The following is an 11216-nucleotide window of genomic DNA, read 5'->3' as shown; positions in this document are numbered from 1 at the left end:
TTTTAAACATTAGAAGCCTTATACTATCTCAATAGATGTGAAAAAGTCCCATGATAAAACGCAACATCATTTCTGGAGGGAGAGAAGGAAAAGGGAAAGGAGGGAGGGGGAAAGACAAAAGGAAGGAAGGAAGCTCTTAGCAAACTAGGAACATAAGGAAATTTTCTTAGGTTGACAAAGGAGCTGTATTAGAAACTGCAGCAAATGTTATAACCGAAGGCAAAAGATTAGAAGCCTATTCAAGTTAGGAACAAGGTGAAAAAAGAAAGATATATATAAATATTGGAAAGGAGAGAACTGTCATTTGCTGATAATTATTAACCTAGAATGTGCATGAGAATCCACTGATGAAGTTTTAGAAATAAAAGTTTCAACAAAACTGCCAGATAAAAAACATTAAAATTCATAACTTTTTAGAATGGCAATAAAGTAACTGTAAGTATACCTAATATACAAGCAAAACATAAAGAAAACAATTAAACTTTACTGAAGGGATAAAATGTAAATAAAAGAACAGGTACCTCATATTCCTAGATAAGAAGCTCTCCATTCCGAAATGTTTCAGTTCAGTGTAATCCTAATTAAGTAAATTGTAACATTTACTATGTGTGTAAATCACCCAGAGATTCTAAAAATGAGCAAGGAAGAATTTGGCTTATGCAACATTAAAAGCTAAAATACTATCACCACACACCCATTAGAATGGCTAAAATCCAAAACACGACAACACCAAACGCTGACGGGGCTGTGCAGCAACGGGAACTCTCATTCGTTGCTGGCGGGATGCAAAATGGTGAGGCCACTTCGGAAGACACTTTGTCTGCTTCTTACAAAACTGAAGATACTCTTACCATACGATCCAACAAATCACTCTCCTACGTATTCACCCAAAGGAGTTGAAAACTTATGTCCACACAAAAACCGGCGCACAGATGTTTATAGCAGCTTTATTGATAACAGTCAAAACGTGGACGCATCCAAGCGATGTCCTTCATTGGGTGCATGGATAAACAGTGGTACACCATACAATGGAGTATTATTCAGTGATAAAAAGACATGAGATCTCAAGTCATGAAACGACATGGAGGAAACTTAAATGCATATGACTAAGTGAAAGAAGCCAATCTGAAAAGGCTACATACACACTGTATGATTCCAACTATATGACATTCTGGAAAAGGCAAAACTGTGGAGACAGTAAAAAGATCAGTGGTTGCCAGGGGTTGAAGGGTCAGGGGGAAAGGGACGAATAGGCAGAGCACAGGGGATTTTTAGGGCAGTGAAACTCCTCTGCCTGATACTGTAATGGTAGGTACAGGACATTAAGCATCTGTCCACAGAATGTACAACACAAAGAGTGAACCCTAATGCAAACTATGTACTTTATTTAACACAAATGTGTTAATAAAGGTTCATCTATTGTAAAAAAAAATGCACCGTTCTAATGCAAAACGTTAATAACAGGAGAAACTGTAGAGAAGGGTATAGGGCAGTCTTTGTCCTTTCTGCACATTTTCTCTGTAAACCTAATACTGCTCTAAAAAATAAAGTCCATTTAATAAAAGTCTTGACTGATGCAGTTGTATTGACGGGGCTGTCCCATAGTGAGCCAGGTGAGGTGAGGCTGTGAGAGTCCCTCCCACCAAAAAAAAAAAAAAAAAAAGCTAAAAACAATCATTAAAAGTGTAGAATACACATAACTGACAGATACATCAAAAGAACAGAAAAGTTTGATATGCGATACAAGGTAGCATTCCAAGTCAACACTGAAAGGCTGGCCTATTCATCAATTTAGGACCAACTAACTCTCCATTTGGGAAAAATATTCAAGTTAGATTTGTAGTTCATACTGTTTATAAAAATCAGTTCCAGATGCATTTAAGTGCTGGTTTACAAGAAGCAAATACAGTATTAGAAGAATTAGGAGAATTTGTTTAGAATCTAGAGGTAATTGATAATCTTCTTAAACAGGTTGCAAAACATAAAAACTAAATTTAAAACCCCTGTACGACAAAGGATACTGCACATGAGCGAACTAGAAATGATCGTACGGGGCAGCCTTTTCCAACAGAGCTTTCCACAGAGTGAAAACATTTTACACCCGAGCTCTCTGACACATGCGGCCTCTAGCCACAGGTGGTTACAGAGCACTTGGAATGTGGCTAGTACCACCGAGGAACTGAACTTACTTTTTTTAATTTAAATTAATTTAAATCTAAATTTAAATTTAAATAACCATATGTGGCTATTGGCCGCCTACTGGACAGCACACGTCTAGGAGAACATATGTGCAGATATATGACAGACCAGACCAAGGATTAATATCCAGAGTATATAAAGGACTCCTATAGACAGGATGAAAAGAGGTGCACCCTCGCTAGTAATCAGCAAAGTGCAAAATAACAGTGTAGCATCTTTTCACCCATCACAGCAGCAAATATTGAAGAGGTTGATAATATCCCGACTTCACAATACACATGGAAATTACATAGGAGGGTAAGTACAACATGGATATGCTGGGGGCCTAAACGAATTCAGACTCTCTGAGGACAACTTGACAGTGCTTATTAAAATTATAAATGTGTACAATCTTCCACCTCTTCCACCCAGCAATTTCACTCCAGGTGTTATATCCTAAGAAATACATATGAGTCCAAAGAGGAACATCTAAGTATATTCACTGAAGTGCTATCTGTAATTAGGAAAAAGGGGGAAAACAACCTAATTACCCATCAATAATAGTCTAATAAAATTTTCACTCCCTTCATAATGTGGAATACTATGCAGCAGTTGAAAAGAGCTATATAGGCAAATGTGAAAAGATTTCGAAAACATTTTAAGAGAGAAAAAAAAAATTGAAAATCAGTATCAGTCGTCTGATCCAACTTATGGAAAATAAAACCATCCCTCTCTGTGTACATACACATGCCCGATCCAGGACGGTTCACGCCAAACCCAAGATGGTGGCCACCCTGCAGGTGATATGGACCATAGCAGGATTAGATGGGGAAGTCAAAGGGGACTCACACTTTCTATATGTTATTTGAATATTCTCATAAAAATTCAAACATTATAATTTTTAAGTCTTTAAAATATCTTAGGAAATAAAGAGAAAACCTCCCCTCTAATCCGGTGGCCTTTAGTTTTGAGGCCAAAGAGCTCTGCTCCACTCCACAGCCTGACTGGCCACATGGGGGCAAAGAAACCGATGTGGTGCCCATGGGGGCGGAGGTGGGAGGGTGGGAGTGTCACAGAAAGCACCTGCAAGGGGCCAGCTTTCCACCTGGCGAAACGACACCGTGAGGCCTCCCCAGATGCTCGATCGTGAGAGGTCATTTTATCAGGAGTAATAATTTGAAAATGAAAGTGGTGATTTAAATTGTGTACTGGCAGGAATCGAAAACCCATGTGTAATGAGTTTCACTGATTCTAAGAATGTTTCCTTAGATGCACTGAATCGTTGGCCAGCGGAAGTATTTAACAGGGCTAGCTGTCCAAATTGGTGGTCATGTAGTGAATCCAAAATATACTCCAGTCAGCGGGGCACCACTGTCCCCAAGTGACAGGGCACCCATTAATGCCCCAGAGCGCCACAAAAGCCACCGCCTTTCCCTGATTAAACATGACCTTGATATCTAGCACGGTGGCTGGGTTGTATGAGGAGGCCCTGAAGCCCAGGGGTGGCGCGTGTAGACCTGTGACGTGTGTTGCTGGGACTTCAGTCGTCACGGGCACCTTCCCGAAGGGATCAGGCACTGATACAGAGGAAAACAGGCTTCTGCCTGCCTGTTCCAAAGGTACTGGTCCTCAGTCAGCATAAAAAGCATCAGTTTTTATCTAAATGGTTCAGATAACATAAAAAGCTGCTGAATGGAGAGCTATTGCTTAATGGGTAGTTTCTGACATTATGGGAAAATTCGAGAAATGGATAGTGGTGATGGCTGTACCACAACGTGAATGTGCTTCATGCCACTGAACTGTACCCTTAAAAATGGTTAAAATGGTAAATTTCATGTTATGTATATTTCACCACAATTTAAAAAAACACATAAAATAAATATAAAGTAAAAGGTACCTGAAAGAGGTAAGCTCCCAATTATCTGAAAGCTCTGGCCTTCCAGAAGAGTCATTCCTTCAGCCTGGCCAGCAGGTGTGGCAGCCTGTGGAGGCTGAGCTCACGGGGGCCCCCAGGCCCCAGTGGCTCCAGGGTCCAGGCCAGTGTTTTTCTACCTCTTCCCAAAGCTGAAGCTGCCGTACGGGGCAGAGAAGGCCCTGGTAGAGCCCATCTCTCACATCTGAATTAGGATCTCCCTTATGAGTTTACGTGGGCAAAAGGGTCCTTCAGCTGATATGTTTGGAACTGTCTGCCCTAGGTTCTCCTGTAATTACTGTAATGTCAGCCTCACACACACACACACACACACACACACACACACACACCTCGAGTGCTCTCAGCGTTCAAAGCGACAGCCCAGGGCAGGGGTTGGGGGGGACTGGGAAGTGGGGTGGCCGAACTCACTGCCGTCTGTGTCAGGACCCCGCCCCAGAACAGTGTGGCGTCCATATATCATACTACCTCCTTTGAGCTGGTGTTTTGTTTCTTTTTTATCCAATTGCCTGATTTTTGTCTCATCTTAGGCCCACTGCAGTGACTGTCCTGGGAGGGCGGGGGCTCTGGGGTCTACGGGGCAATTCCCCTGGAAGGGGTGGGACGTAAAGAAACCTGGTGACTGTGCTGAGCGAGGGGCACAGTTCCCGGGCCTGGGCCGGTCCCCTCTCCCGGGGCCAGAGCCACCGTGCAGCCCAGCTACACCCAGAACAGCGCCTGCCACAGAGGCTGAGAGCGGGTCTCAGACCAGGGGCTGCTCCATCCCAGAAGCGGGAAGCGGGCGGCTGGGGAGGGGTCTCCACAGGGCACTTCCCACTCTCAGCGGCGCCTGCCCCCTGCCCGGGAGACACCAGCACTAACTGCTGTGTTTCCTCACCACCGGCTCCAAGTGCATCAGCTGACACAGACCGTGAACTGTGTGACCCCGGGAAGCTTAATGGACCGAACTGGAGACACTCTCCTGACCAACCAACAGCAGGGCTTGTTGCGGCCACGTGTCCTCCCCAGAGCACTGGCTTTCGGTGTGTGATCAGCGCCAACACCAAGCACTCCCTGATCTAGCGCTTGACAGACACCTGATCTTCCCCCAGCAGATTTCTGCACGGGGTGTGTGTGTGTGTGTGTGTGTGTGTGTGTGTCAAGCACAGGCTGGCCTTTGTCAGTTCTTAGCCCCGCCCCCGTCTGTGTTTGCTCCATCCTTGGACGTGACCTCAGTGTCCTGGTCCCACCGTGTGGTTCTACAGGCCACCAGCAACTCCTGCTCAGCTACAGAGGGACGGGGACGACGGGGCTGGGGAGGGGGCCGTGGTGGGCTCCCACCTGCCCCTCGTCTCTTACCTGTGCTGCTGTCACCAGCCAGGCCACTCTCCATCCCCGGAGGCCCCTCGGCATCAGCACGGCGGCTCCCGGCGCGGCCGTCTGCGGGTGAGATGGGAGCAAAGGAAAGAGAGTTGGCCTGTGGGACAAGGACGAATGCCCCTCACAGGAGGCAGTCCCTCTTTTTCAAAAGCTTTTCTATGACCTCTGTCGAAATGAGCAGGATTTTTTTTTAAAGCACATATACCTGCTAGGCAGGTAAAATGTGTATAATTCCCATTTTATGAAGAATAAACTGAGGCCAGAGAGGGCTGCTGACATGCCCCAAGTCACAGAGGTGGCCGAACGGCAGAGCTGGGCAGGGTCCCTGGGCTTCTAACTCCCAGACCAGAGCCTCATGCCCACACTCTCATCACCTGCGGGGTGGGGTGTGAAGGATGCCACAAGAGAGAACCAGGAAACTCAAATAAGTTGAGAGACACCCCCTACCCTGCAACGTGGTCATGAGGACACCCTGGAGGGAAGAACCGGCCCTCCAAAATCGCCAGCCCCCCGTCTCTCAAAGCCCCCGTCCATGTTCCAGTGCAAACCCTTCTGGGGCCTCACAGCCATCCCCCACCCCTGGGCAAGAACACACGTGGCCAACCTGGGTCCTAGGGACCTGACCCCTCATCCACCAATCTGGGGCTCATCTTTTTTTACTCTTTAGTCTTTTGAACATCTCCCGACTGGCTCATTTGGTGCCTGGAACGTGATCGGGACGGGCCCTGCTGCTCTGACCCCTTGGCGCGGCCCCTGCCCCTTCCAGGCCCCAGCCTAAATATCACCTCCTCCGAGTGGCCTTCTCTGGCAACCCCGTGTAAAGTCACAACCCTAACCCCAGCTCCCATTCCTCCCTGACACTTTTCACCACCGGACAGGATATTTACTTTTCTGCTTATTCCCCGACAGGAATGGAGGACAGGACTTCCCGGGCTCACTGCCGAGTGCCAGGGTCCGGGACAGAGCCCACACGTGGAAGGCACCAAACAGCCATGTGTGGCACCAACATGCTGCTGGTTACGTGCGCTCAGAGATGTGGCAGCTGCACGTGGTGCTGTGGGCGGCCCCCCCCCCCGAGGACGGGGATCTCATTTCCTATGCCTGTACCCCGACCCCCTGCACTCCCAACAGGCCCCAGCCTCTGCCCCACGAGACGGGAGGCTGGGCTCACGCTGCAGGACCAGGAACCTCTGCTCGGCCACCGCTCGGGCTCGGGGAACCCAGCCTCCCCTTGCTGCACACCTCGGGCCCTGGAGAGCCTCCCAGAAACCCCATTCTAAGGGTCTCCCTGCTTCCTTCTCCCAGGTCCCTTTCCAGCGGCTACTCCGGGGACAGGGACCCAGGCTGGAGATGTGGACCCTGCCCGGAGAGGTGGGGGGCAGGGGTGTCAGGGAGATACGAATCTGAGAAATAGAAAACTCACCCTCCCTGGGGCAGAAAGGGAAAGAGAACCCTCCCCTTTCTTTCAGAGTATTTTCTTTAGAGAACTTCTGATTGGAAGTTCTTTCTCTGCCCCTTTGAGGTGTATATAAATCTTTTTAAAGCTCACTAAGCCTCTTGCCGGCTTTATAACCCAGGACCGTCTTTCTCCAGGACCTGGGAGCCATCTCTCCGAAATGCAAACATCAAGGAAACAGCGGCCAGTGTCCCCTGCCCGTGGGAGGTGGGAGCCTGACTCTCCAGCAGCACCGGGCTCCGGGCTGCAAACCTCCTTCTGTCACCAAGATACAAGCAGTGGATGTTTCCTTTGCACAAAGGCAATTAGCTATCACGCGTGGCCACCCAATTCCAGGCGAATTTAGGGTGAACTCTGTGTGACAAATGGTGCCGTCAAGTCCTCTTACCCGAGGACTGGCTATGCTTTCCCTGGAGAACACGTGTGCAGTGGGGTTGCCCCTGCTGGACTGTGTAACAGGTGAGATTTCTGTCTATAGTCTCTTAGCAAATTGCCTGTGATGTGCACCACATTCCAGTCTAATGCTTATTCAGTTAAAAACTTGTTTTCTTTCTCTCCTACTTTTGAGGGGAGTTTTTCTGAGTTGGCAGGAGATTTGGTTTTTAATTCTATTTCCCCAAAAGGGGTCTGTTACGCACTCCTGCTGTGGGTTCCTATAGACACTGAAACCTGCCTGTGGTGCAGAGAAAAGGGGGCCACAAATGAGGGCAGGAGAAGGCCCCCCTCGGGGCCCCTGATGGATGCCAGTGCTCCTGCCTTAGCACCACATTTTCCTTCCAGGTCACTCTGCATCCCAGGCCATGGGGTAGCCTCTCACCAACTGGAGAGTTAATGTCTGCCTAAGGAGACTCAGAGGACTGGTGAACAAAGAGGCCACTTTGATATGGGGAATCTCAGACAGGGGGGTGGAGGCTCGGGCCACAATTCAGGGCGAGGACAGCGGGTGGGACTTGGGCTCATTCACAAAACCCCTACACAACACAACTGAAACCCCTTAAGCCAAATCAAATCAGTCCTACTTGATCCATTCTGTCTTAAGAGGTATTACGAACTCAAAATCGCCTCAGGTGGCAGAAGGGCTTCAATTCTTGGTGACCAATTCACAAGGAGTCACTGAGCTGCACCAGAGCTCATGGTCCGAGAAAGAACAGAAGTCGAAATGGAAGGAAGGGACCCTCATGGGCCCGAGGGGAAGAAGGAAGAAAGGAGAGGGCAGGGGACAGGAGGAGAGGCACAGAGGACAGGAACAGGGGGCAGGGGCTATGTCTTGGGGGCCCATCTCCACCTGTGTGCTCAGGTGGGATGTGTCTGGAAAACAGGCCAACAGGTGTCCTCAGACAAACCCCTGAGACAAGCCGAACGGCAGAAGGTCCCTGCATGTGGCAGCGTCTTTCCAGGCCGGCCAGGCCCCCGCACACCCCACCCTGATGCACCGCACTGCACACCTCTTCTCGCCCCACCAGACACATCACTCAGCTGACTGGAGAGAGAGATGCCCAGGGACACGGCGAGCAGGCCGTCCAGCAGAAGACCCCGGCCAGAAAACAGGATGCAACGGGGGCCGATCCCCATCCACCAACGCCCACACCAAGTCCCTAAGGCCCCCACCTGGTCTATCACCCAGCTCCCCGACCCCAAGCTCTGATGACCTTTCCCCTCCCTGCCCAGCAGGTCCCATGGAGGGCGGGACACACGCAGGGGGTGGGTCTCAGGACAGGGCCCCAGTCACCTCCTCCTTCCCAGCCCCTGGCTCTGAGTCAGGCCGCAGTTGGGATGAGAGCCCCTTGACGGGGAGGCTTTGCGGGACAGCTGCCATGACAACTGCCGCGTCACACAAAGCGGGACTGTGGCCTGGGGCAGGTGCTGAGGTCTGGGGGCAGGGAAGGTAACAAAGGGGCTTTGATCTTAGCAGAAATCTGGGGGGAAGGCAGACAGCAGCTGGGGGTGGACGAAGGCCACGGGCCAGGAGAGGCAGTGCAGGGACACGTCTGGGTCACTCCACATCCTCCAGATCTCAGGGCCCTGGACCTTTTCCACCAGCCAAGTACATCTCTCTTCACAGACTCAGGCCCCACATGGGGAAGAAGGAGATGGCACCTCATGTGTCCTCTGTCACCAGTGGAGCGGGGACCGGCCACGTGCCGGTAGCTCAGGCTTTAGGGATGCATCTCCCAAACTCCAGCCGAAGGCCCAGCTCACAGGCCCTGCTCAGCTAGGAGCCCCACCCAGGGCGACACCATCTGCCACCTTTCACCTATGCGCACAGGAGGCAGTCTTCCCAAGGTACCCTCCCCATCAAGCTGACCGCCCTCACACCAGTAGGTCAAGTCCCCCGGGGAGCAGCCCAGGCCAGCGTTTGGAAGGGGATGGGCGAGGGCCCGCAGGCTCCAGCTAGCCCTCCCCCTGAGAGCGTGCTCTCGGAGTCCTCCGGGGGGACGCAGGCTCTGTCTGTCCTTCCCTCATTCACTGAGCGGGCGGGGGCTTCCCTGGTCACCTCGGTATTGACCTGGCTCTGGAAAGAAAAAGGGGGTGACCAGCCAAGACTCGGTAGGGACAGGGAGACCGAATGTGAACGAGGCACTCAGCAAGCACTGCCCACTTCATCCTAAGGAGCCACGGCTCAGAGACGTTAAGCAGTTTGCTCAAGGTCACACAGCTAGTAAGTGCTGGAGCCAGGACCGAACGAACTGGGGTGGGCCTGCCCCAGCCAGAGCTCCTGCTCCTGGACCCTGCTGCCCCTAAGAGAAGGTGCAGAGTGTACCAAACCTTAAGCCACCAGGGCCTCCTTCTCAGGAGTCTGGCCTCTAGGCCCACACGTTGGTTATTTAAGTGTGTATAAATTAAGTTTAAAATTCAGTTTCTCATTCACACTGGCCACGCTTCAAGTGTTCAACAGTCACACGTGGCTAGAGCTACCATAACATCCAGCAGAAAAGAAGATTTCCAGGTTCACGAAGTTCTGCTGGGCGACATGGCTCTAGATATAAAGCTCCAGGATGGCGGTGGCCCTGCCTGCCCGGGCCTGAGACGCAGAAGGTGCTCAGCTTATACTGGATGAATGAATAAATGAATGAACAAATGAAAGAAATGGGAGGACAGAAGACGGGGCCCCTGTGGCCCCAGTGCTTCATCACCAACAACAAATACCTCAGGACAGGTTAATGATGTCCCTGGCCTGAGAAATGGATTTCAGTTAATATCAGTGGATGTTTCATTTAAAATATACCATCATAGGTGGTTGCCAAGGGGGAGGGGGTTGGGGGAGGGATGGAGTGGGAGGTCAGGGTTAGCAGATGTAAGCGTTTATATATAAATGGATAAACAACAAGGTCCTACTGTAGAGCACAGGGAAGTATATTCAATAACCTGTGATAAACCATAATGGAAAAGAATATAAAAAAAAAGAATGTATACATGTATAACTGAATCACTTTGTTGTACAGCAGAAATTAACACAACATTGTGAATCAACTATACTTCAATAAAAAATATTGATAGGACTTCCCTGGTGGCGCAGTGGTTGAGAATCTGCCTGCCAATGCAGCGGACACGGGTTCGAGCCCTGGTCTGGGAAGATCCCACATGCCGTGGAGCACCTGGGCCCGTGAGCCACAACTACTGAGCCTGCGCGTCTGGAGCCTGTGCTCCGCAACAAGAGAGGCCGCGATAGTGAGAGGCCCGTGCACCGCGATGAAGAGCGGGCCCCGCTTGCCGCAACTAGAGAAAGCCCTAGCACAGAAACGAAGATCCAACACAGCCAAAAATAAAATAAATAAATAAATAAATAAATAAAAATATTGATAAAATACAGTCATAGGCATACAAGAAGAAACTGATCTAAACACTAAACGCACAAAAACACATCTAGAGACAATCATATCTAACATCCAAGGCGGCTAAGTACACAAATGTTCAAAGATGCAAAAATACAGAGATACTCATACACATGAGAATACCTGCAAAATTGCATATGCAAAGTACAGAGAGACTGAAATATTAAAAAATCCACCCCTACACCTACAGATCCAGAGACACAAGTGTGCCAACGTGAACCGCACGAGCACAAATCACTCCCCTTCCACACTGGAGAAAACAGCCATGTGACCCCCTGCTGACACAAGTATCCTCACAAGCCATGACCATCCCTCCAGGTCCACTGCTCCAAGGAACGGAACTCAGGGGATGATGCAGCCACCGGGAGAGGAAGCGACAGCGGGTGATGGGAACAGTCACTGTTGGGGTACCGGTGGGGTAAGCTGAGGGGAGGGGGGCGGCGTGAGGCAGCAGCGCTGC

General features: G+C 50.1%; 1 protein-coding gene across 5 annotated transcripts in view; it reads right to left on the bottom strand.

Moving 5' to 3' along the window:
* Positions 1-11216, bottom strand: part of ZNF775 (zinc finger protein 775) — a 31884-nt gene that overhangs the window by 16421 nt on the left and 4247 nt on the right. For 4 of the 5 annotated variants that reach the window (XR_014246703.1, XM_082399057.1, XM_082399059.1 and 1 more), the window contains one exon: positions 5447-5527. Coding sequence is in view for 3 of the 5 variants with exons in the window: in XM_082399057.1 (XP_082255183.1) it covers positions 5447-5480 (34 nt within the window). In the remaining 2 variants the exon portion in view is untranslated. Of the gene's footprint in view, positions 1-521; positions 578-5446; positions 5528-11216 lie in introns of those variants that run through there. The other variant, XM_082399060.1, reaches the window with a different exon arrangement.

Source organism: Balaenoptera borealis (assembly GCF_965194805.1).
Source record: "Balaenoptera borealis genome assembly, chromosome: 7".
Classification (NCBI taxonomy): Eukaryota; Metazoa; Chordata; class Mammalia; order Artiodactyla; family Balaenopteridae; genus Balaenoptera; species Balaenoptera borealis.
Note: the sequence above shows the minus strand (reverse complement) of the source record. Positions and strands in the feature narration are given on the sequence as shown.